General features: G+C 42.7%; 1 protein-coding gene across 1 annotated transcript in view; it reads left to right on the forward strand.

Annotated features, from left to right (window-relative positions):
- Window positions 1-27,319, forward strand: part of LOC126260529 (tolloid-like protein 1) — a 256,314-nt gene that overhangs the window by 185,219 nt on the left and 43,776 nt on the right. The window contains exon 4 of the mRNA XM_049957862.1: window positions 25,895-26,186. Within this exon, the coding sequence (XP_049813819.1) occupies window positions 25,895-26,186 (292 nt within the window). The remainder of the gene's footprint in view (window positions 1-25,894; window positions 26,187-27,319) is intronic.

The raw sequence follows: 27,319 nt of genomic DNA on the forward strand, positions 1-27,319 counted from the left end.
GATCAGCAGTGAACTAGTTCCCAAGGATGAACGAGTTTGCCCATCTCTAGTCGGAAGGTTAGACAGAGGGCAGGGGAGAGGTGGGGGGACAGGGTAGTGGAAAAGGAGAGAAGTAAAAAGACTGTGTGTGTTGATGGAATGACGGTTGTGTAGTGTTGAAATGGGAACAGGGAAGGGCATGGAATAGGATGGCATGGCACCACCCTATGATAACCTATTCATGGGTCATCTAGAGGAATCCTTCCTAAACACCCAGAGTTCTAAACTCCCCCATGGTTCAGATTCATTGATAATATCTTTGCAGTCTGGATCAACAGTGAGGAAACCCTATCCACATTCCTCCACAACCTCAACAGCTTCTCCTCCATTTGCTTCACCTGGTCCAACTCAACCCAACAAACCACCATCCTAGATGTTGGCCACCACCTTCAAGACGGTTACATCAGTACCTATGTCCACATCAAACCTACTAACCACATGCAAAGACTCCACTTGGACAGCTATTACCCATTCCATACCAAGAAGTCCCTTCCATACAGTCTAGCCATCTGTGGTCATCACATCTGCAGTGACAGGCAATCCTTCTCGAAATAAAGTGAGAGTCTTCCTGAGGCCTTCACAGACCATAACTATCCTCCCAACCTTGTGCAAAAACAAGTCTCTCATGCCTTATCTTTCCAGTCTCCCACAACTCCCCAAAGTCTCACTGTCTGGCGACAGAGGAGCATTCCCCTCGTAAGTCAGTACCTCCCAGGAGTGGAGCAAGTGAATTACATTCTCTGCCAGGGTTTCGGCTACTTACCATTGTACCCTGAAATGAGGAATGTCCTGCCCACTATCTTTCCCACTCCTCCCACAGCAGTATTCCGCCATACCCCAAACCTGCACAATATACTCGTCCATCCCCATACAACCCCTGCTCCCAACCCCTTACCTCATTGCTCATATCCTTGTAATAGGCCTAGATGCAAGACCTGTCCCACACATCCTCCCACAAATGCCTACTCCAGTCTGGTCATAAACATCAACTGTCCCATCAAAGGCGGAGCTACCTGTGCAACCAGTCATGTAATCTCAAGCTAAGCTGCAACCACTACGCTGCATTCAATGTGGGTATGACAACCAACAAGCTACCTGTCTGCATGAATGGCCACCAACAAACTGTGGCCAAGAAACAAGTGGTCCTCTCTGTTGCTGAGCACACTGCCCATCACGACATCCTTCATTTCAAAGACTGCTTCATAACCTCTGCCATATGGATCCTCCGCACCAACACCAGCTTTTCTGAATTGCACATGTGGGAACTCTCCCTGCAATATATCCTATGTTCCTGTAACCCCCCTGGCCTCAACCTTTGTTAGTCATTCTTCTCACCTATCCAGCCCCTTGTCTGTTCCCATTCCAGCACTACATAGCCCTCATTCCACCAATGCACCCAGTCTTTTTACTTATCTCCTTTTGTGCTACCCACCTCCCCCTTTCCACTGCCCACCGTCTAACCTCCCGACTGCACCTACCTGCCCTACCCCCTCTTCACCCCTCTTCACCCCATCCGTCTGTGCACCCCAGCAGCACTCCATTGCCCCCCACTCCTACCCTCCTACCCTGCTATCCCTCCCCCTCCTCGCCCTAGCCTACTTCTTCCCCCACCCAGGTGCCACTCCTATCATGCACTGCTGCTGCTCTCAGTATGGCTTCAGTCATGTATGTATGAGTTGCATTTGTGTGTGTGTGTGTGTGTGTGTGTGTGTGTGTGTGTCTATCGTCTATTTTCGACAAAGACCTTGTTGGCTAAAAGCTTATATTGTGACAGTCTTTTTGTCATGCCTATCTGCAACTCAGAAACTCCACTATATTGTGAGTAGCAACATTCCTTTCCATAATATTGTTTCAGTGATCAGTTCAGTTGGAACAGAGGATGCAGCCCATTCCACACAAACAAAGCCCACACAGTTATGGAGCCACCACCAGCTTGCACAGTGCCTTCTTGCCAACCTGTGTCCATGGCTTTGTGGTTTCTGCACCACACTCGAACCCTACCACCAGCGCTTACCAATTGCAATCTGGACTCATCTGTCCAGGCCACGGTTCTCCAGTCGTCTAGGCTCCTATCGATATGGTCACGAGCCCAGGAGAGGCATTGTAGATGTGTCGTGCTGTTAGCAAACGCACTCTCCTCGGTCGTCTGCTGCTACAGCCCATTGAAGCTAAATTTCGCCGCACCGCCCTAACGGACACGTTAATCGTACGTCCCCCATTGATATCTGCGATTATTTCACGCCGTTGATTGTTTGTTAGCACTAACAACCCCACGCAAACGCCGCTGCTCTCGGCCGTTTAGTGAAGACCGTCAGCCACTACGTTGTCAGTGATGAGGGGTAATGCCTCAGATTTTGTATTCTCGGCTCACTATTGACACTGTGAATCTCGGAGTACTGAATTCCCTAACAATTTCCGAAATGGAATGTCCAATGCGCCTAGCTCCAACTACCATTCCGCGTTCAAAGTGCGTTAAGTACCGTCGTGCGCCCACCATTACGTCGGTAACCTATTCACACGAATCACGTAAGTGCAAACGACAGCTCCGCAAGTGCACCACCCTCTTATACCTTGTGTACGCGATACTGCCAACATCTGTATGTGTGCATATCGCTGACCCACGACTTTTGTCACCTCAATATATAATGGGAAGAGAGGAGGTGAGTCCCGATGCCGGCACATAGCCTACTGTTCTCAAATAGCATCAGAAGGGCCGCCGAGCTTAACGTCCCCATCTGAAAGACGGATCAACATCAGTACTGTGACATGCTCGCACGTCACGAGACACTGCGCAAAACTTTCGAATTTAATCCAGGGCACTGGCGCCGGGACTGCTGATTAGGAACTTCGCGCTAGCACCTTTCCACCCCCTGTCGGGCAAATACTGGCAGTGAACATATTCCATCACAAAGGCTTACCTCCGGGACGAGCGACCTCGGCTATCAACACTGCTTCACTTTGATTAATACAGAAAAATGTCAGTTTCATATTTATTGCATGAAAGTAGGTAGGCTAATTATTAGGGCTAGGATTTTTATAACTTAAAAATCACCGTCATAGGTGTTGTAACCGCCACCGTTCCGGTCGTGGGGTTGCCGTGAAAGAAGCGCGGCGGGACCCACGGAGCGGCCCGCGAACAACAACACAAACGAGAAAGGATGGACACGAACAACGAAGGACAACCGAGCGAGACCTTACGAACAACAACACGCAAGAAGCAACGGAGTCACAAGAAAACCTCACGAATCAACCACGTCCCCTCGTACACGGAACAAAGTAACGTAAACACGCTGTCTGTAGGCGAAATGTCGATAGACGCACGCAAAGATCAGACTGACTAGCTCAACTAGCTGAACTTTTTTTTTCCTTTATTGATTTTCAATTCCCCCCGAAGGGGGCGGGCTGGCAGCAGCTTAGTACACTGCTCTACAGCCTACAGACTTTTATTTTAAAAACGGAAGAAGAAAAGAAATAAGAAAAACAAGCGATAAAACGGTGACGTAAAGTGTAAAATGGCGGAAAAATGCGGAAAGTTAAAACAGAAAGCAAAAGGGATTGGCAATATTAATAAAAGACACAGGAATCAGACAAGTAACATAGTACACACACAATTAAAAAACACGGCGACAGTCTTGTTTCTGTTCGCAGGAGATAAAAAGCACACCCAGCGACAGTATGATGGCCGTTCGCAACACTTCCCAAAAAACACAACACGGAACACTCACTGTAAAACACTGCACGAAAGTGGCGGCACAAAGATGACACTCCCGAGCCAAAGACAGATGGGGTGGGGGGACCTGGAGGAGGGGGAAGAACAAGGAGGGAGGAAGGAAAAAAACGAAAAAGGGGAGGGGGAACCAAGGAGGGAGAGGACTAATAAAGGGGGAGAAGGGCAGACGCGAGAGGGAATGAGAGGAGACAGAGGAGGGAAATTCAAAAGGACTCGGGGGAGAGAAGGTGGCAAAGAGAGGGGAGGTGGGGAAGAAAGAGGATGGAAGGGGGGGGGAGAGGGAGCCCAGGAAAAGGACAGAGGAAAGGAGGGGGAATGAGGATCAGAGTTGATAGGAGGGATAAATGGAGGGAGAGAGGGCATCATCCGGGAGGGGGAGTTGATGGAAGCCACCTTGGGAAAGGAGATGTAGGGTGTAGAGATGGAGGGTAGGGGGGACACAACAGTGAAGACGTTGCAGGGGGCAGAGAGGAGAGGAGCAACCAGGGGGTGAGGAGGTTCAAGGCGGCAGGAGGTGTAGAGCATGCGGATATGTTCAAGGAATAGGAGCAGATGGGGGAAAGGAATGAGATCATAGAGGATCCGCGTGGGGGATGGGAGGCGTATACGGAAGGCGAGGCGGAGTGAATGACGCTCAAGGATCTGGAGGGACTTATGGAATTTGGGGGCTAGCTGAACGAGAGGCAGGCGCTTAAATACATGATCGGAGACGCCGCTATTGGCCGCTGGGACCACGTGTTCCACCGTGGCGCCCTCACATTATACGTGGGCCAGGAGGCGCGCGCCGCCACAGCTTACGGCGTGACGGTGCAGAGACCTCTATTGGTAATCGAGGTCCATGCCGTCTGGCGCGGATTCAAAACACGCGGCGCGCGGTACCAGAATAGGTACCAAAAACCATTCTGTTATAATCAGAAAAATGTTAAAATACCCAAAGTATCTTAAAAAATATGACGTAACAATATTAAAGTGAGGTAAATTTTCTGTTGTAAAATAAATTAGTAGTAATTTATTTAAGAATAAAATGCAAATGAGAAGCAAGCTAAACTATGGAATTGGATGTTGTAGTATACGTTTTATTAACATTATCAGAATGTAATTAACCTGTGATGGGGGCATGTTTTCTTTTTCAGTTTTACTTCAATGAATGAGCTCAGAGTTGCATTATGCAACGAATACCTTGAGAAAATTTTCAAATAAAAAAGATTTTCTGTGGTCAGCTAACAATGCCTTGTATGTCGAAAAACTTCTTTCTACTTCAGCTGACCCAAGAGGAGCATAAATTGGACCATATCATTTGAATAGAAATCTAAATGATTGAGAGAGAACTTTTACGGCCAACAAAATCATTTAAATGGGAGATGGTGTATAACATCCATCGTTTTTTAGGGTATCTCAATCGGCAAAAACGGAAGCCTTATAGGATCAGTTTGTTGTCCGTCTGTCTGTCCGATTGTTAAGATCCCTCTTTTTCAGGAACGAGTACAGGTATCACGTCGAAATTTATGTTACATACTAAGGTCTACGGTCCCTTGGTGGTGTAAAAAATTTAAGCGTTAATTCAATGCCGTTAATAGATATCACCATTTACGTCACATATTTTGATACCCAAAAACTCATTCATCGAAACCTTTAATTGAACTACCAGTACCTAAGTTTGTGCGGAACCCTCAGAGCAGGGGTGCTACTCGCACTTATGAGTCTTTTTTTTCCCCTAAAACCTTTTGCATTTTCTTCGACACTTCTTTTCCTACTTTACCACAAACAGCTTCTATTTTGTTCACAATTTATTTAAGTTCTTCTCTCTGCTTCACTAATGGCAAATCAGATTCCTCCAAACCAGTTATGGCAGTAGATATAAATATAAAATTTATACCCATATCTTTTTAATTTGTAATCCTTTGCCTGATTTGTTGCATAGTTTTTTTCGTAGCTTCGGCCCACGGCACCCTTTCTTAATGTAGAATAGTCAGGAAGAGATTCGCCTGTGTATTTTTCTAAGAGTTCTCGAACTTTTCGTTGGTTCTGGGGTGCTCAGCCCGTCGATCACGGTCGACAGGTCGATCGTCACAGCTTGACAAGTCGATCTTGCAACACTCTTGTCCGAAATCTGTTTGTCGATAACCATTGTCTCGCACGTTATTCGTAGGCAGTAAAGCTGAAAACACTGTCTCCGCCCCTCCCTTCTCCATCTGTATTTCACCGCCTTCAACGCTCGCGCCAAACAGCAGTCTTACCTCCTGCGTGATGGGGTTACTCGCGAACTGTACAGGGCACATTGTTTGCGGGGGATACGGTAAGCGGGCAGCAAGTTCAGGGTTTGCTGCGAGATGAGGTGCGGATTACAAGCTCCACCTTCAGAAGGTTCAAATGGCTCTGAGCACTATGGGACTTAACATCTGCGGTCATCAGTCCCCTAGAACTTAGAACTACTTAAACCTAACTAACCTAAGGACATCACACACATCCATGCCCGAGGCAGGATTCGAACCTGCGACCGTAGCGGTCAAGCGGTTCCAGACTGAAGCGCCTAGAACCGCACGGCCACACTGGCCGGCCACCTCCAGAAGGTAACACATACCTTTGTTTTCAAACTTCCATGAAACAACAATGTGATGAGCAGTGAAATACTTTGCATTACTGAAACTGAGATCGATCTTTGTATTTGACATGTCAAATAACCGCCTCATCACTCGTTTTCGAAATAATTGCGATAAAAATAACGCAACAACACACACACCACAGCGACACCTCGGCCCACAGACAATGCAATCAACACCGACGAATATTATGCTGCACAACTGGCAAACCACATCGCAAAACCACTACGGCGCGAAGTCTCCCGACCGCTGCCGAGTGCCCTCAATCGGAACGAGGGAGTCCACGTGTCAAGTTATAGTTCTCAATTAGTAATACGTTTGTGAACACTGAAAGCAGCTAAACAAAGGAACACTTCCATGGTCAGTCGCAAGAACAGTTTTTTGTTACAACGCATAAAGATAGGTTTACATGTTTGATATGCAATGCTACTTTTAGCCATATCTAAAAAGGGAAATATTGAACTCCAGTTCACTAAGACTCCGAATCGGAAGCAGCTGTTGGCAGTGAGCTGACGAGGAAGAATCTTTCTAATCTTAAAATTGAATAACAATCACAGCAGTCGCTTTTTGTAAAGCCTGTACAAAAAATTCTTTCATCAAACATAACATCATCTTATGTATCAGAAGTACAGATGAATCATGCAGAAACATTTGACAGTGGCACAGTTGTTAGGGAGCGCTATAAGGTAGCTAATGAGCACTTGTTTTCCACATTAAAAAACAAGTCAGAGACAATATCCCATCAGATACATGTCTCTATCAAGGAAAAAAAACACAAGAAAGTTGAATTAATGACAGAAAATATAAAAGGTCAACTGATAACAGATTTGCAGTTCTGATTGTGTTTCTCATTGCAGTTACACCAATCAGTAGATGGCGTCGATTCACACTTAATTATGATTTTGTAATATTGCCAATCGCGGATTTCAGTGTAAAAGAAGACTTGCTTGAAAGACACGAAACGAGGATAATATTTTCACAATGCATTCAACGCTTCATTTCTGAATATGATTTGCCAGTTCAGAAACTTGCATCTATTACTTGGCCCCTACTGATGGAGCACCGTGCATTGTAAGCACACACAATAGATTTGTTACCTTGTATGCAAACGACGAAGCTTTCCCGCCTTTCTTTAAGTATCATTGTATCGGGCATCAGCAAGTGCTCTGTGGACATATTTTGAAACTGGTACATGTTACGAGTATTGTCACAAAGATTATGAATTTGATTCGCTCATAATCACAGCACAAAAGGAAGTTTAGGGTGCTATAATAATTGGATAACCGGTAAGGAGACTTGCTAGTGCACACTGAAGTTCGATGGCTGGGTTATGATTGTAAACAGTTTCAGATAATTTCTACCAGCGATAAAACTTTTTGTGTCTGGAAGGGAGGAAGATGACTGTATGGTTTGAGGTGGTTATTGGATCTGGCGTTAGTAAATGATATGACAATTAAACTAAACGAGTTAAGCAAAGAACTTCAAGGGAAAAACTGAACAGTCACAAGTGTTAAGTTTTCTATAAAATATTTCGTGCAAAAACTTGACTATTGGTTACGACAGTTACAGAAATTAAATGTACAATATTTTCCTGAAACGCATTCAGAACTGTCGGACCAAAAAACATCATTGGATTAAGTATCTACAAAGAAGGATGTGGCCAACATGACAGCACTGAAGAGAGAGTTTGAAAACTGATTTTTCAGTTTCAGGGGAATGGAATCTGTTCCAACTTCCATAACTCAACCTTTCCAAAAACCAGATGTGGAATATATTTCGGGTAAAAGGAGTACTCTTTTCTCTTGTAGTACGACTGAAGTTGAAGAGGAAATAATTTGATTTCAAAACAAAATTTCGTCAAACTCAGAATGCAAGGAGATAAATTTTGGAAATTAGTGAGAGTAAAAACATACCCTAACAATGTAGAACTGGCATCGTATGTTTTATCGTTTTTTTGGATCCTCTTATCTATGTAAGGCAGCGTTTTCAACCATGAACATAGTGAAATCTAAGTGCAGAAATTAACTTGACTAATTCTCATCTTTCAGACTGTGTAATGTAAGGTCTAACAAATTATTCACCAGATTATCATAAACTTGCCAATGACATGCAAAGCCAAGTATCTCACTAAATATTTTTCAACATTTATGGTGGTGTATATTTTAATTATTTCCACATGTGTAATGTCTTGAAAATAGTGGGCCTACAACTTTTACTGGAGAGAAAATTAGCTTTTACATATTTTGCTTAATTAGAATGGTTAATTTTGGTTGTAGTGTTGTTTTGTGCTTAAATCTATATGAACTTTTAAGTCAATATACCTCAAATCTAAAATGGTTGAGCACCCCAGACTTGGGGAATGTCAGAACAAAGAAAAGCTGTATAAATTTCATCACAGGATGGTGAATAAGATTGGCGGGATTCCACTAGGAGAATTTTCTGTAGTTTTTTTTTCCATTTCGAAACTGCTATACTCTACGTTTATGTGCTTCTCTTGCCACATGCTGCCGAACGTTGAATGATTTCTCCGTAACTACTCTCACTTACAGTATAGTAATTTACCTTCAGTCGAAAATACTTTCTCACCGTATTGAGACATGAACTGCTGCAATTTTACTTAAATACTTAGCTTCAGTTTAGGGATTTTTTTCTTAACTGCACTGAACACATTTCCGGCTTCAGCAAGACTGAGTAATACAGTGAGACACTTGCCTGCAGTGCTGGGTCCAGAAAGGCTTAAGCAACTACCTGATCATAGAGTAACAATTGGCTACGCAAACTAACTGTTGCGCAAGGATGAAGTCCATATTGCGAATTCAGACTAAATAGTGGAGGAAGGTAGATGTTTGTCATTTTCTAGGAAACAAAATGAGATGCGAATTTCTGAGAAATGTAGTATGTAAGAAAGAAACTCCATGAGTAAAGTACTCACTTCTCGAAAGAGGGAAAATATAACTACTATGAACATTTACTTAGTGAAATATGCTCTATCAAAGAGAAATGGCCATATGAGAATAAATATGCTTAAAAGATTACAATAATTCAAACAGTTTTTTCATAATATGCATTTATATGTATTTAAAGACCAAGTCCGTCGTACCCAAAAATATATGCCATTCATTATCATCGTAGCCCTACTAATTCTGAAAGGACATACCCAATCAACTACAGGCCTAACAATCTTTTTCTCGCAATGATGCCGAAAGAACGTGTCCCTAGCTTTCTTAAGCCTAAAGTAGAGCATTATGCAGTTATTACTACTCCAGAAAAAACAGCACAAAACTTTATTCAAGCTGTAAACGGAGTCACCTCTAGTACTTCCCATTTCTCAAACTGAACAACGTGGCAAAACCATTCAATGTGAATGTATAGAATTATTAATTCTGCACCCCACTCATACGGCTGCACTATAATGCATTAAACAGGGAAGATGTAGTCTATCTTGTTACAAAATATACTCCGTCACAATTTACGCACTGCTTTGTGGCACACTGGTCTGTTAGTAATACTGAGTGTGGTATTCGGAAGTTCCTTACATTCACCCTGGCGTATACTGCGCCTGGGTTACGCGTTAAGAAACCAACATAAAATCAGCTTCCAACACATGCTTGTTAAACTTCATATATGCTTGTTAATGTCAAGAGAAGAACGTAGATATGAAAATTAAGCAGAAAAATGTATTAACATGAATTGACGTCATCTTTTGTAATCAGTAATAAAGTAGACAATGAAAGTGAGCGAGTATTATTTTTAATATTTGTTTTCTGCCGTATCGTTTTTGATAAATATTGCCCAGAGTCGCTTTTTGACTAGTTCTTATTGTTGAAATGCAACAAAATCTGCTGAACTGTTCTGATGTTATCCTATTTGTATGTTTCGATTTACAGTTTCAACCCAACGTTATCGATATGGATATAAATATATATATTAATCGTATAAGGATACAATTTTAGGTCATCAGCTTCAAAGTGAGTCACTTCCGTAAATATTTTAATTATACAAATAAGAATAATAAGTTTTCTGTATCTCATATAAAATTTAGCTCTTGTACCATGACACGTCTCCAAACCTACCAAATCAAATACGAGAATGTTCTACCCTGGTCTGCCTGTCGTCGATGTAGATGTCGACATCAGTTCTCTCTGCTGTAACTCTTACAAGTTACATTAATATGACCGCATTTAATGAGAGAGTGTGTTTCACATGGAGATAAGCAAGCACGATTTTGCTAAAACTGCAATAGACAAACGTGTCCATCGTCTGACGACAAAATGGATTCATCCAAAAACAGTTTGTCGTTTAAAGACGCCTGTTGCTCTTACCGTTTGTATAAATTTTCTTGATAGCTTGGCTACGTAGTTCAGAAAGGAACATGTTGAAAGACTCACGGTCGCAAGTGTTTTGTGTGCGCCTATCAGCAGCCTTACGGATGTTGCCAGTGGCGGATTTAAAAATTTTGCCCCCCTAGGCACACCATTTTATATGCGCCCCCCAGCCAAAAAAACATGGTTTGAATAATAACTTTTACTCAATAACTTCACAATTGCCGTTTTGGATGGGAGCGCTGTGATCTGTTCCCGTACTCTGCTATTCGTTGTTCTGAAGGACGCGTCAGCGGTCTAGTCGCGGTCAATCAAAATGTAATCTGGTTCCTGAACTGTACCTGGTGTTCGGCAGCGGATAAAACGAACTTAAAACTGCGTTGTGTTAACATATTCTTCTGTCGAAAGACAACAGAAACGAACTAAAGGAAAATAACTTTTCTTTTATGGTCTACAAATTCAGCAGAGCGTGTAGGAGACAACGGATTTTTGTTATACATTCACTTTTAATATGTTCCTCTACACGAAACCGTTAAAAATGAAAATAAAAAAGTTGTGTTACGATCTAAAAATTAAAGCGAACGTGTCTTACATTAGAAATTAATACGTACTTTTACAGAGATGTCTTCAAAATTAAAATTAAACTGTCGTTTTACGATCTATTAATTCGAATGTGTAGCAGATAAAAAAAAAAAAAAACTCTGCGGTATTAACACGTGCTATAGGTATGCGTAAGAAATGAAAATGAAGTAGAGATTTCGGTGCACGAACTAATAACTAAATACAGACGAACAAACACAGAACTGGATTTCCCATCACATAATTCTACAGACTAATGTGGAAAAATTAAATTTGTTCTATAATCTAATAGTTAACAAGTAAAGCATTAGGGTCTGTGTAGCTATCCGCTGCATAATAAGTGTACACAATACCTTTAATCCATGTAAGGGCTGAACAGTTTTGTACTGCAGCTACTGCTCTCACCATAGCTCTTCCTAACGGTTTTAGCAAAGCCTTTACGTGTTTATCGACATAACTGAACTACGTTATTTATTAACACTTTTTGAACTGAGCGTACTCTCCGATAAAATATATTTCCGCGATAACTATACATTTCAGCAGACGCCAAGAATATGAATCAGTTGTAATATAGTACAGTATCAGTATGACTGATACACAGAGCTGAGCGGCCTGCGTCATTCGGGTATTGTTTAGTATTGTCGGGCTCCTTCGGTTACGTCTGTACGTAAACGAGGTTTAGTTCCGCCTTCTGCCATCGGCAATTGTAAAATAAACAGGTAATACGTAGTTTGTAAATCCAATGAATGTGCTCTGAGTTATAATAAAAATCACATTATAATCTTAAATTTTTAAAACTAATATGAATAAATATACAAACTCAGTTAGCATAGTTTGCGTCTGGCTTTGATGGCAGAAAGCTCGTTGATCATATCTTCATAGTTCAGACGGTTATCAGTTAGGAGGTTGGCTTCGATGTGAAGAATGGACAAGGCGTTCAATCTCTCCACAGACAACGTAGAACGTAGGTGCGGTCAGTCTTTTAAGATCCGGAAACGAATGTTCTGCTGAACAATTTGTAAGTTCCTTACATAGAAATATTCTAAGAGCAATGTCAACATTCGGAAACACGGACTGTAGCCTCTCTTTTCGTAAAAATTTACTCATTTCGACTGGTATATCACTAATCTCAAAAGTTCCGCGAACTGTACAGTTAACTAGGGAAGGAATGCTCTAACTCTGTGTCATATGACTCTTGGAACTTTATGGCACGTTCAGCAATATCGTCAGGTCAACTGACTGGCCTCTACAGTCTGTAATATCAATGGAATTTGTAGGCAGGACTTTTAGTGCAGCCTCAGCTGAGTTTTCGGACTTGGCTCCCGGGTTTGTTATAAACAGAAGGAAACGTTCAACAGGTTCACCATTCTCGTTCACATATCTTAACATGAAAGATAACTGATCAATATGTGAAATGTCTGCAGTAGAATCTCCTGTTATAGAGAAATATTTTGCCTGTTTTATTTTATTTATAATGCTTTTTGTTCGTTCAGAAAGAAGCTCTATTATTTCATCACAGATTGTTGAACTAAGATAACTTGTATGTCCATGCCCTGTATTTCCATATCGTTCAATGTGCTTTGCGAGAAAAGAATTAAACTCGGATATAAGTTCAAGGACATCACAGATTGACCATTATATAATGAATGGAACCTTTCAACGTGTCCACTTAGGGGAAGTCCACGACTTGTTAGCTTCTTCACTACCTCAAACACCGTTTTCAACACACTGCGCCAGTACATTTTTTCTGTCTCAGCATATGACTCGAAATAGTTATCTATTATTCCAAGTGACTTTTACGTTTTTAAGAGTGATAACTCAGAATTTTTGTGTTCAAGTGAATTCTCAAGATGAGATAAAATATTAGAAATATTTTTCCAATCTGCAATACCATTAGTTGCAATCGCAGCCTTACCTCCGAACAATTAACATGGTGCACAAAAAACAGCTCCGTTACTACAGGAGTATACTAGAAAATCACGCAAAGTTTATTCACCATTTAAGGGTTTACGGTAAAATACGTTTTTGTTCAAATATCTGGTTTTATCGCCTGTTGATCTTCTTGAATTAGAAAAATCACCATTACAATTTAGATTAATGCCACGTTGTAAGAGAATGTCAATTGTTGATTCATTGACACACCATTCTGCAAGATCATCACTAACGAGGTTATTTCTTTTTGTAATGTCTGACTCGACACTTAGTTTTTCGTTAAATTCGAAGTCAGGAACAATTTGCCTTTCTTCATTTATAACTTTTGTTTCGTCTGTATTTACTTCTTTTACAACAGCTGCAGTGCCAGAAATATCATCTATACTACTTTAACTCGAATTCGAACCAGCAACATTTTTTACGAAAAATTTTTCTGCTCTGCTAAGCGTTTTTAGAATATTGGCGTGTCGTTCTCGCCTTTCCTTCGATTATTTACGAAATGCCGCAAAACTTAAATTTTACACGTTTGCTTTTTTTCACTGTTATTCTTGTTAAGGCACTTACAAAATTGTCAACCATCAGTCAAAACAAAAGAAAAAAAATTTTAAAAGGAAAGAAAGAAAGACTGTATCCAGATCCAATCGTACTACACCGCACGTGAGCACAAAGCTTTTCACTTTAAACACGGCACACGAGCACAAAGATTTTTCCATTAAACACGGAGCGATGAACTGACCAACTCGGATTACTCGACGTAACGAAAGAACGACAATACAGAATAATTTAATTTCATTGTCGCCTGTTTCTCTGTTGTCAGCGAACAGAAGCGCACCTGCCGGCTGGAATTCGTCTCGTAAAGAAAACGGAACAGTCCCCTTTTTGGCTTCTGTTTCCAGTGTCACCGGAATTTTAGCTGGGACGCAAATATGTTCTGAATATTCTTTACACTGCCTTTCTAATTTAAAAAGCAAATAATATTTGCAATTCCTTGCAGTGAGGTATGTTGGATCGACTCATCCCACTCATAACATTTTAGAGGTTTCTGCTGGCAGAGAAGACAGACTACGAAGTTTAAGTAGTCTTGTTGACAGATGATGCGGTGTGTTGTCATTTGTGTGAACACTGCTGTTATGTCTACATGCATATGCATCTTTGTTCCCATATAAAAGCCGGACGGAGTGGCCGTGCGGTTCTAGGCGCTACAGTCTGGAGCCGAGCGACCGCTACAGTCGCAGGTTCGATTCCTGCTTCGGGCATGGATGTGTGTGATGTCCTTAGGTTAGTTAGGTTTAATTAGTTCTAAGTTCTAGGCGACTGATGACCTCAGAGGTTAAGTCCCATAGTGCTCAGAGCCATTTGAACCAATCCAATATAAAATAAAAATAACCGTTCCTCGAAGAAAAAAAAGCTTAGTTAAGAAGCTTAATATAAAGTTTGCAGTGCCACGCACTATTCGATTGAACAGAGTGGGGACTTTGATATCGTGCAGGCTGTAGCACAATAAATGAGACAAAGGAAAGCTGTTTTCTTTTCTCGCCAAAAAAGTAAGTAAGTAAATAAATAGTTTTTAACCTGTTGTGAAGTGTATTTCACACATTATTAGAAATCCTGCTTATGTTCTTTTCGTATAAACATGTGTTTAAAAAAGTAAAACATTCCCAGTATAAACATGTTTTGTTAAAGGATGTCATTAAATCAAAGCTGAGATGTTGAAGATCAAAGAGCTTTCACGTTAATTACAGTAATGGAAGGCTGACATGATACTTCCCCATAATTTCTACAAGAAATGAAAGTGGAGTCAGGTTTTACATACTGAGGGCCACACATGTTACAGTATTTAAGAAACTGCTGATTAGTTTATCACATCTTTTCACGGATCCCGGTATTTTCACGGGGAAAATATGGTAGGGTTAAGTAGAAGCCGACAACATTCTCGGAATAATGTTTCAAACATTGTATTGTAGATTGCCGTCCTGACAGCTTACTTCAAAATATTTTGAACAATCGTGAAAATGATACCAGGCAGAAACGAAATGCTAAATTTCCATTCAGTCACCAAGTAAACTATGTACACTACTGGCCATTAAAATTGCTACACCAAGAAGAAATGCAGATGATAAACGGGTATTCATTGGACAAATATATTATACTAGAACTGACATGTGATTACATTTTCACGCAATTTGGGTGCATAGATCCTGAGAAATCAGTACCCAGAACAACCACCTCTGGCCGTAATAACGGCCTTGATACCCCTGCGCATTGAGGCAAACAGAGCTTGGATGGCGTGTACAGGTGCAGCTGCCCATGCAGCTTCAACACGATACCACAGTCCATCAAGAGTAGTGACTGGCGTATTGTGGCGAGCCAGTTGCTCGGCCACCATTGACCAGACGTTTTCAGTTGGCGATAGATCTGGAGAATGTAATGGCCAGGGCAGCAGTCGAACATTTTCTGTATCCAGAAAGACCCGTACAGGACGTGCAACATGCGGTCGTGCATTAGCCTGCTGAAACGTAGGGTTTCGCAGGGATCAAATGAAGGGTAAAGCCACGGGTCGTCACACATCTGAAATGTAACGTCCACTGTTCAAAGTGCCGTCAATGCGAACAAGAGGTGACCGGGACGTGTAACCAATGGCACCCCATACCATCAGGCCGGTTGATACGTCAGTATGGCCATGACGAATACACGCTTCCAATGTGCGTTCACCGCGATGTCGCCAAACACGGATGCGACCATCATGATGCTGTAAAAAGAACCTGGATTCATCCGAAAAAATGACGTTTTGCCATTCGTGCACCCAGGTTCGTCGTAGAGTACAACATCACAGGCGCTCCTGTCTGTGATGCAGCGTCAAGCGTAACCGCAGCCATGGTCTCCGAGCTGATAGTCCATGCTGCTGCAAACGTCGTCGAACTGTTCGTGCAGATGGTTATTGTCTTGCAAACGTCCCCATCTGTTGACTAAGGGATCGAGACGTGGCTGCACGATCCGTTACAGCCATGCGGGTAAGATGCCTGTCATCTCGACTTCTAGTGATACGAGGCCGTTGGGATCCAGCGCGGCGTTCCGTATTACCCTCCTGAACCCACCGATTCCATATTCTGCTAACAGTCATTGGATCTCGACCAACGCGAGCAGCCGGCCGAAGTGGCCGTGCGGTTAAAGGCGCTGCAGTCTGGAACCGCAAGACCGCTACGGTCGCAGGTTCGAATCCTGCCTCGGGCATGGATGTTTGTGATGTCCTTAGGTTAGTTAGGTTTAACTAGTTCTAAGTTCTAGGGGACTAATGACCTCAGCAGTTGAGTCCCATAGTGCTCAGAGCCAACGCGAGCAGCAATGTCGCGATACGATAAACCGCAATCGTGGTAGGCTACAATCCGACCTTTATCAGAATCGGAAACGTGATGGTACGCATTACTCCTTCTTACACGAGGCATCACAACAACGTTTCACCAGGCAACGCCGGTCAACTGCTGTTTGTGTATGAGAAATCGGTTGGAAACTTGCTTCATGTCAGCTCGTTGTAGGTGTCGCCACCGGGCCAACCTTGTGTGAATGCTCTGAAAAGCTAATCATTTTCATATCACAGCATCTTCTTCCTGTCGGTTAAATTTCGCGTCTGTAGCACGTCATCTTCGTGGTGTAGCAATTTTAATGGCCAGTAGTGTATATTTACAAGCTTGTATTGTCGAATTTCGTTCTTAAGGCTTATTTAAACTAGCAAGCTGTTTAACGATATTAAAAATTTATGCCGTTTGTAAGCGCAGTTATTTTAAAACGTAAAAGGTTAAAATGAGTACAGAGCAAATATGCCGCCCCCTTAAGGTGCCGCCCCTAGGCCCGTGCCTCGTGGGCCTGTATGCAGATCCGCCACTGGATGTAGCAATAATAATACCATGTGCAGCGTTGCATGATTGTAGCAGCCATTTTGTCTTGAGCATTTGTGTTACTAAATATATAGCTCGGTGCACTGTCCCATTTGCAGGACATATCTAACTGCTTCCAGGGGCAACAAAAATTTGTCTTCCAATATTTAATGTAATCATCGACCAAATTTCCAATTTAAAATGGCGTCGTAATCTAGTCAATAAGATGCATAAACTTAGGCTAAAAGTTTAACACAGCAAGACAAGTATTGCAGTTATAAGCTATGTATATGTATTGAGGCATCATAACTAACGGTTTGCAAATTATCCTGAATATATTCATCGAGTGTTTGAGAATGAGAACAGTTAGTGATTTCTAACAAACTGTACACACAGCTTTAACGCCCTCTAAACTTTTTCTCCGTTACATACGTAACCTCAGATATTTTACCTCATTCGTAAAGTAATCACATGTTTGAAGCTGTTGTTATACGTGGTAGTTCGATTCTTTAAAGAATCAGGAATGGAGGTTGTAAGTAGTCTGTTTAGGTTCTTATATTGGTAACGCCATCGCCACGTAGCGCTCTGTATGAAAATCACTGGCTGTGCTGTGTGCAGTCTGTGGCTGGGTGGCATTGTTGGAATTTGTTATTGTAGTGTTGGACAGTTGGCTGTTAACAGCGCGTAGCGTTGCGCAGTTGGAGGTGAGCCGCCAGCAGTGGTGGATGTGGGGAGAGAGATGGCGGAGTTTTGAGAGCGGATGATCTGGACAGAGACAGTAAATTTGTAAGACTGGATGTCATGAACTGCTATATATATTATGACCTTTGAACGCTATTAAGGTAAATACATTGTTTCTTCTCTATCAAAATCTTTCATTTGCTAACTATGCCTATCAGTAGTTAGTGCCTTCAGTAGTTAGAATCTTTTATTTAGCTGACAGTAGTGGCGCTCGCTGTATTGCAGTAGTTTAAGTAACGAAGATTTTTGTGAGGTAAGTGATTCATGAAAGGTAGGGGTTATTGTTAGTCAGGGCCATTCTTTTGTAGGGATTTTTGAAAGTCAGATTGCGTTGCGCTAAAAACATTGTGTGTCAGTTTAGTGTTGATCAGAATAGGTGAAGAGCGAAATGTCTGAGTACGTTCAGTTCTGCTCAGCTGTTTGAAAATCAAATAATGTAAGAGGTTTATCAGCACAGTAATTCGTTAATTTTTCTAAGGGGACGTTTCAAGGTTTACTGTTTGTTTCGAAACGAGTACTGCAATTCTGGGTGTGTCGCAAGCGCTAGTGAGACTGGCTAGCTGCACACCTCGTTTTCGTTACCTGGCTGACGCCTTTAACCAGAAATAGGAGACAGATTGCGCTACATACTTTTCAAGTACTAAAAGTCAACCAAGTACAGGAAAAAATTACCAGAAAATCGTTTTTAGACACATCTACGTGTCACACCTCCTCATTCCTACCCCAACCCTAAGAGGTAATAGAGTTATCTTACTCCCACAGCAGCTTTATACAAGTAATGAGTCATGTACGAGGTAAATTCAGAAATTAATTGTTCTATGACCATCACGGGCTGTAGTTTTTTTTTTTGTTGTTTTTTTGAGGGTTGGTAACGTAAAGTAATAGAGGAGAATCCCTTTACCAGAGCAAGCATTGCAGTAACACCGTAGTACGTGAACTCTCGTTGTAGTGTCAAGTTGCGCGAAAAATGGCCGTAAGAAATCCCGCGAAGTGCGAGCCACGTTCTCTTATCTGATTTACACTCGCGGAAGGAGTAACACCTACCGAAATTTGTTCACGAATGAAAACTTTACGACGAAGATGTTATGAACAGATCGAGTGTGCGTATGTGGTGTAGGCAGCACAAACATCCATCACGAACCGAGGAATGGAAGACGTTCCGTTCCGACGGATGAGTTGGTGAAAAAATCGAGAAAGCTGTTCGTAAAGATCGCCGACTGACTTTAGATTAAATTTCTGCGATGTTTTCACTATTCGCCAGAACTCTCTTATATGACACACTTACAGAAACACAGTGATACCGAAAATTCCGCGCAAGATGACAGAGCAGCACAAGAAAGGTCTTGTCAGTAGCGCCCGCGGGTTCCTTAAGAGACTTGAATTCGAAATGAGGATTTTCAGAGCTCCATTGTAACTGAAGATGAAACGTGGGCGGCTCATTACACGCCTAAGACAAAAGGACATTCGTCACAGTAGCCCCACGTCAATTCCCCATCTGCCAAAAAATTCTAACTCTCAATTTCGAGCAAAAAAATCATGGTCTCAATGGTTTGGAACCAAGGCATCATTCTGGTTGAATTTCTGCCTCTGTGGGAGACCATCAGTGCCAGCGATATAATGAGACTCCTAATAAACAAAGGAGCTTTCAAAACAAAAGTAGGGGGAATGCTGACGAGAGGAGTATGCCTTTTGCTTGTCATCACACACACACACACACACACACACACGCAGCATTGGCCACCAAGGCGCTCCTGAACTTAACTTGGCTGAGATGTTTTGAACCTCCTCCCTTCCTCCTTATGCCCCAGACTTGGCGCCTTTAGTTTATCATCTTTTCACCTCCCTGAAGGCACGCATTAGAGGAATTAAATTTTCACCCGAGGTGCAGAGAGAGGTTCTGAAGTGGGAGAAGGAGCCAGCTGGGGAGTTTATCGAAGAGCGCAGAATAAGCTTGTGACACTGCTTACCGCATGCACTGAACGAGATGGCGCATATGGGGAAAAATAATCAACAAGTGTGTCAACAATACCCTGTGAATCATTTTTTTTCATATTCACTTTTTCTAAAAAAATTATAAAATTACTTTCTGAACATGTCTTTTATATACCAAATTTGGCTAAAATGGCTCCACACGTTTCTGAGATATGCTTTTATGTCAGCATTTTTCACTCCCACCATAACCAATAAGGGTGTCCTACTGTCAATAACTTTTCTAGGCAGTAAGTGATTCGTGTGCCAACTTTGGTAGAAACTTCTTCAGGCGCTACGGAGATGTGAGGACGTAGCTGAAAGGTGGATGGAATATACACAAAAGAAATGAACATGAAGACAATATTGTAGAAAGGGATAAGGAAGATGACATCAGAGACATGAGAGTACTAGAAGAATTTGACTGAGTGCTGAAAAATCTAAGTGGAAACGAAGCCTCGGGAGAAGATATTCACTCAAAATTATTGAAGTCCTAGGGAAAGCTAGCCACGACAAAGCTATTCCACTTGGTATGCAAGATATATGAAACAGGGGAAATACCCTCAGATATCAAGAAAAATGTAATAATTACAATTCCATAGAAGGCAAGTGCTGTCAGGTTTGAATATTACTGAACGATCTGTTTAATAAGTCATGATTGCAAAACACTGATCGAATTATGTACAAAATAACGGAAGAACTGGTAGAAGCCAACCAGGGGGAAACTCAATTTGGGTTCCGGAGAAATGTATGAACCCATGAGGCAAATGGTTCAAATGGCTCGGAGCACTATGGGACTTAACTTCTGAGGTCATCAGTCCCCTAGAACTTAGAACTACTTAAACCTAACTAACCTAAGGACATCATACACGTCCATGCCCGAGGCAGGATTCGAACCTGCGACCGTAGCGGTCACGCGGTTCCAAACTGTAGCGCCTAGAACCGCTCGGCCACTCCGGCCGGCCCCGTGAGGCAATATTGACCATATAACTTATTATAGAAGACAGGTTAACGAAAGGGAAACCTACGCTTAAAGCATTTGTAAACTTAGAGAAAGCTTTTGACAATGCTGACTGGAGTACACTCTTTCGAATTCTGAAGGTATCAGGGATAAAACACAGGGAGTGAAAGATTGTATACAGCTTGTACAGAAACTACATTACAGTTTTAAGAGTAGAAGGAAATGAAATTGAAGCACTAGTTGAAAACGGAGTGAAACAATTTTGTAACCTATCCCCAAAGCTATTCAGTTTGTGCGAGGGTATGCTGAAAAGTGAAAGTATGGAAGTGAAACATGGACGATAACCAGTTTGGACAAGAAGAGAATAGAAGCTTTCGAAATGTGGTGCTACAGAAGAATGCTGAAGATAAGGTGGGTAGATCACGTAACTAATGAGGAGGTATTGAATAGGATTGGGGAGAAGAGAAGTTTGTGGCACAACTTAACTAGAAGAAGGGATCGGTTGGTAGGACATGTTTTGAGGCATCAAAGGATCACAAATTTAGCATTGGAGGGCAGCGTGGAGGGTAAAAATCGTAGAGGGAGACCAAGAGATGAATACACTAAGCAGATTCAGAAGGATGTAGGTTGCAGTAGGTACTGGGAGATGAAGAAGGTTGCACAGGATAGAGTAGCATGGAGAGCTGCAGCAAACCAGTCTCAGGACTGAAGACCACAACAACAAACAATGCTGAAAAGTAATTCCTTCGAATTTCTCAGGTGAAAACTCTCATAGCTTTTTATATAAAACAAACTTTATAAGCATTCTACATCTTTATTACTCATGCCTACATATTTGCAGCCTGGAGCTAGAGGGCTTCGAATTGTAGCGTGTAACATGCCGGTGTGCAATGTAATTATGTTGCTGCATGAGAAACAACGTATTGGAATCGAGTTTCGCATTCGAATATTTCGCCCACATGCGGATGATAATGTCAGACCACACACGAGCGCAGTGACATCTGCAACAATCCGAAGTTAATAAATCGCTTCACACGCTCTGGAATTATTTTGCTTAATGTGCACTACGGTACTCGAGTGTTATATTGTAAACTAGCATAGCTCTCTCCGTATCAAGAAACTGCAGTGCCACGGTGAGCCTGAACATTTCTCAAGTGTGTATTCTGTTTTGTAATATGAGAATCCACTTTACTGAGCAAATATTCAAATGCACCTTCATCCATTCGTAATTTATATAAGACTTCACGTCCTCCACTTGCAGCCGTCATAACAAATTTTTCTGCATAATTTTATTATCTCGACGTAATACCCAAGACTTCACTCAAGTATGTTTCTGTGTTATGAAGTTGCGCTACAAAGCTTAGTAAACCGACCATAGCAGATTCAAACATAGGCGATTTTATAAATAATACCATTTACAGTAATATTAAAGGAACGATAAAATTATGTACGTTCTGCCGAACTTATTTTCATTCTGGTTTATAACAAAACACCTTTCTCTCTCCTCTGTAATGCACTCTAATTTCCTCATTTGAGTTTCAGCTTTGTCCACCACGTGGGGGACACATTTGTTCCATTCCTCTGCAGTCACTGTTCTTGATGCTTGTGCTAATAGTTCTTTAACTTGCGACATTTTGCATGTTCTGTTTCTTGCTGCAAAATAGCTCTTAATTCTTGCATTTAATTCATAGTGGTACGGAGGATTGAAAGAACAGGTTTCCCTGCACATCATCTACTTCGTATTCTTTGTGTGCTACTCTTTTTTTCTCTTACCGATTTGTAGTATTTCCTTTTTCAACATACCATCTTCAAATGCGATACTTTTAGATTTTAGACAATCTGTTATATCTTGCTTATTGAAAGTCGTATTAGGGACTTCTTTTCAACGAGAATGGTACGGCGCATTATCAAGATAAATAACTGCGTTTCCTTGAAGGCGAGGAAGAACGTCTTGAAACCGTTTCTCGAACTTATCGGCGCACATTTGCCCGTTATAATCTGCACTCTTCTTGGATTAGAAAATCCATAAACAGCCTTTTTCGAAACTTGCTTTCCTGCCAATGTCCATGATAATCAGGCGTTTTTCTTTACTCGGTTGGTCCTTGTTTCCGGCGGATAATCCGGACAGATACGTACGCTTGTTTAAAGGATTTTATGGCGTTATCTACCCAGGAATTACTTCGGGTATGTCCTGCGTTCAGTCATGTCTCGTGCAAATAGTAAATTGGTCTTCCTTCATCTCTCAACAATTTAATGCTTCGTAGATAACGCCGCTTCCATAAAGTCCTTGTCTATTAGTATGCTGTCGCGTCCAAACCGAACGTATTTAAAATTCATTTATTTTAATAATTTATAAAATTATCTTTTGTTCACAGAGGTAAGCACTTTGTCAATTGTTGACAGTTCGTTACGAAAACATAAGATCATGTACTTTCCTTGGTATCGCGTTTCTATCGAAGTCGTCAACACCTTCTGAAAGCTTCTGACGTGATTTTTCTCTCTGAGGAAGCTTCAAAGACTGTGTGGCGTTGCAAAAAAAGCGTGTGAAATCTTATGGGACTTAACTGCTAAGGTCATCAGTCCCTAAGCTTACACACTACTTAACCTAAATTATCCTAAGGACAAACATACGTGGTGTTGCATTCACTTAGTATACGTTACTTCGAAGAACGACCAACACCTGTAGGTGCCGTAGTTTTCAAAACAATATCAGCCGCTGATTGTTCTGGATACAATAGCACTGTTTTATACACTTGAAGAACTATGTGTTTCTCTGCAGAACTTAATGAAATTAGGACCTCGCTCACTGTATCAGTGGAGCAAGGCATAATGAGTTTACTCGTACCTGATTCTAATGGGCCAAAAAGAATAGCTGTTGTGGATGGACAAAGAAATAACGAATGCTGAATATGATTACAAATACTGATGCTTACACAAATAATCAAAAAACTGGTCTTTCAAACGAACTGAACTTTACAGTCAGATTCTCAACTGAAGCGCCAAAGAAACTTGTATATGCATGCGTATTCAAATACAGAGATATGTAAACAGGCAGAACGAGGCGCTGCAGTAGGCAACGCCTGGCGCAGTCGTTAGATCGGTTAGTGCTGCTACTATGGCAGGTTATCAATATTTAAGTGAGTTTGAACGTGGTGTTACAGTCGGCGCACGAGCGATGGGACACAGCATATCCGAGGTAGCGAGGAAGAGGGAATTTTCCCGTACGGCCATTTCACGAGTGTACCGTGAATATGAGCACTCTGTTAAATCATCAGATCTACGACACTGCTGCGGGCGGAAAAAGATCCTGCAAGAATGGGACCAATGACGACTGTAGAGAATCGTTCAGCTTGATAGAACTGCAACCCTTTCGCAAATTGTTGCACATTTCAGTGCTGGGACATCAACAAGTGTCAGCGTGTGAACCATTCAACGAAACATCACCGATATGGGCTTTCGGAGCAGAAGGCCCACTCGTGTACCCTTGATAACTGTACGACACGAAGCTTTACGCATCGCCTGGGCCCGTCAACACCGACATTGGACTGTTGACTGGAGACATCTTCCTAGTCGGACAACTCTCGTTTCAAATTGTATCGAGCAGAGGGACGTGTAGGGGTGTGGAGACAACCTCATGAATCCGTAGACCCTGCATATCAGCAGGAGACCGAGCTGGTGGAGTCTCTGTAACGGTGTGGGGCGTATGCAGTTGGAGTGATGTGGGATCTATATATATGAGCGTACAGCACTGTGGGCCGGGAGTCCCCCATTCGGGAAAGTTCGGCCGCCGAGGGCAAGTACTTACTGCATTCGACGCCACATTGGGCGACTTGCGCGTCGGAGATGGGGATGAAATGATGATGAGAACAACACAACACCCAGTCCCTGAGCGGAGGAAATCTCCATCCTCAGCTTAGAGGGGCGGACGTGGGACCACTGGTACGTCTAGATACGACTCAGACAGGTGACTGTCTGCATCCATTCATGTCCATTGTGCATTCTGACAGACTTGGACAATTCCAGAGGGCAGTGGGACATCCCACACGCCCAGAACTGCTACAGAGTGGTTCTAGGAACACTCTTCTGAGTTAAAAACACTTCCACTGGCTACCAAACTCCCCAGGCATGAACATTATTGAGCATATCTGGGATGCCTTGCAAAGTGCTGTTCAGAAGAGATCTCCACCCCCTCGTACTCTTACGGATTTATGGAGAGCCTTGCAGGATTTATGGTGTCAGTTCCCTCCAGCACTACTTCAGACATTAGTCGAGTCCATGCCACGTCGTGTTGCGACACTTCTGAGCACTCGCGGGGGCCTTTCTCGATATTAAAGGCAGGTGTACCAGTTTGTTTGGCTCTTCAGTGAAGATCACGCGCTAACGACTTATACTCGCGACGGAAGCGGTAATGGAAATGGAAATGAGCGTTTGGCGTCATTGGCCGGGAGGCCCATTACGAGGCAGATCTGTCTGCGTTGGTGCATGTGTTATTACATTCGACGCCACATTGGGCGACCTGCGCGCCGGATGGGGATGAAATGATGATGAAGACAACACAAGACCTAGTCCCTGAGCGGAGAAAATCCCCGACCCAGCCGGGAATCGAACCCGCGCCCGTTTGGACGGCAGTCCGTCACGCTGACCATTTTTTTTTTTAATCTCATTTTGTTCGCTTTTGTTTGTTGCATCTGCTCGGGGCGGACGTCGTAAGACATCCGTTTAAGTTCGTTGTTGATCGATTATCTCAGTTTTTTTATTACAGAGGTCTGCTAACCCTCTGACCGAACACGCTGAGCTACCGTGCCGGCAGATCCATTCAGCTATCGGGGCGGACAACGGAAGCGGTCACACAGAGTGAGCGCCCCTTGCCTTGCTCGTACCTCGACGGCAGCGCTGTGGTTACGCGCATTGACGTGTTTCCTGGTCGTCTCTCATCTCGGTGGATGTGTAAGATAGGGAGGGAGCTGATCAAACAAGGGACTGAAGATCACAACAACAACAAATTTGTGGACGAATAGAAACTAAATATTCTTTTGTGATGATTAGCTCCTAATCCTCAGGTTCTCTTCTTTAGCCGCCGTGTAGAGTTAACCCGTTCTCGCTGGCAGCTACAGTGGCGGTGTCCGGTTTGCTGGCGCGCGCGCGGGCAGACCAGTTCCTGTTCCAGCCGGGGTCTCGCGCGCTGCGCTTCCAGTTCCACAGCAGCGGCGGCTCGCGGCGGCCGCGGCCCGTGGCAGGGGCGGTGCTGCGCTTCCGGCTGCGCTACCGCCTGCTGCGCAGCTGCCGAGGGCTCTTCCAGGAGCCGGCGGTGGGCGCGCTGCCGGGGCCCGGCCCCAACCGGCCGTGCTACGCCAGAGTGAGGAACCGCCGCGGCGCCATCCACACGCCCGGCTACCCGCAGCCCTACCCGCCGGGGCAGGACTGCGTCTACGAGTTCGTCAGGTGAGCCACGTCACTCGTCTGCTTTCATCCCTCACTTGTGGCAACTATGCAGTCGCGATTATTCCAGCCGGCCGTGGTGGCCGAGCGGTTGTAGGCGCTTCAGTCTGTAACCGCGCGTCTGCTATGGTCGCAGGTTCGAATCCTGCCCTTGGCGTGGATGTGTCTGATGTCCTTAGGTTAGTTAGGTTTAAGTAGTTCTAAGTTCTAGGGGACTGATGACCTCAGAAGTTAAGTCCCATAGTGCTCAGAGCCATTTGAACTATTTGATTATTCCACCTAAAAATCCATCAGATTAGATGAATTTTATCCATAGTGGATGCTGTTGAACGCCATGACTGTTCCTTTATAGGGTTTAGAAAAATTTCCGCTAACAGTCACAATAAAAGGTTATTTATTACTTACACGACCGGTTTCGGGATTGTGCCCATCCTCAGGTGTTTATACATTTATGTACATGTTTATATTGCTGGATGAACCGTTAAATTTTATTTTCAAAACCTTTTCTTAAGAATTTACTTTATTTACTAGCGATTCATCAAGAACATTAACACATTTAGTCACACTATGTGAGCATGGAACTAGTTGCCAGTGGTTATCTGATGAAACAAATTAAAAAAGTTTTTTTTTTCAATAAATGGAAATTTTATTCCTAAAAGCCCCTTTTTCTAAACAGATTTAAAATTACAATCAGAAAGCACCCTGTAAATATCAAGTTACAATATATTCAGAGGCAGAAATATTTTTTTTTATTATTTAGTATGAGCTTTCGGGCTGAGAACCTTGCCGCTCCCTTTCAACACGGCCGTAGCCACGACCGCTCACAACAACCGCTGAAAGACTACGCTGGTGCAAATCTGCAACACACCAGATTACTTTAAACTAAAAATTTTAACAACTCACACAAACACATAAACTATGAACCCCATAAGACGGATGGAGATGGTACAAAACACTCACATTAAAAATTATTTGCCACCGAAAGTGCAACTTGTTTTTAAAAGAACTCTTACGGTGGAAGGGTGGCAACTTTATATTCTAAAATGACCATTTAAATAAAATCCTGTAGCTCGATGGAAGGTGGGTGTGTTGGACCTTCCATCGAGCTACAGACGCCCTTGAAGATATCTCCCGCA

This window comes from Schistocerca nitens, chromosome 5 (assembly GCF_023898315.1).
Source record: "Schistocerca nitens isolate TAMUIC-IGC-003100 chromosome 5, iqSchNite1.1, whole genome shotgun sequence".
In the NCBI taxonomy this organism is placed as follows: Eukaryota; Metazoa; Arthropoda; class Insecta; order Orthoptera; family Acrididae; genus Schistocerca; species Schistocerca nitens.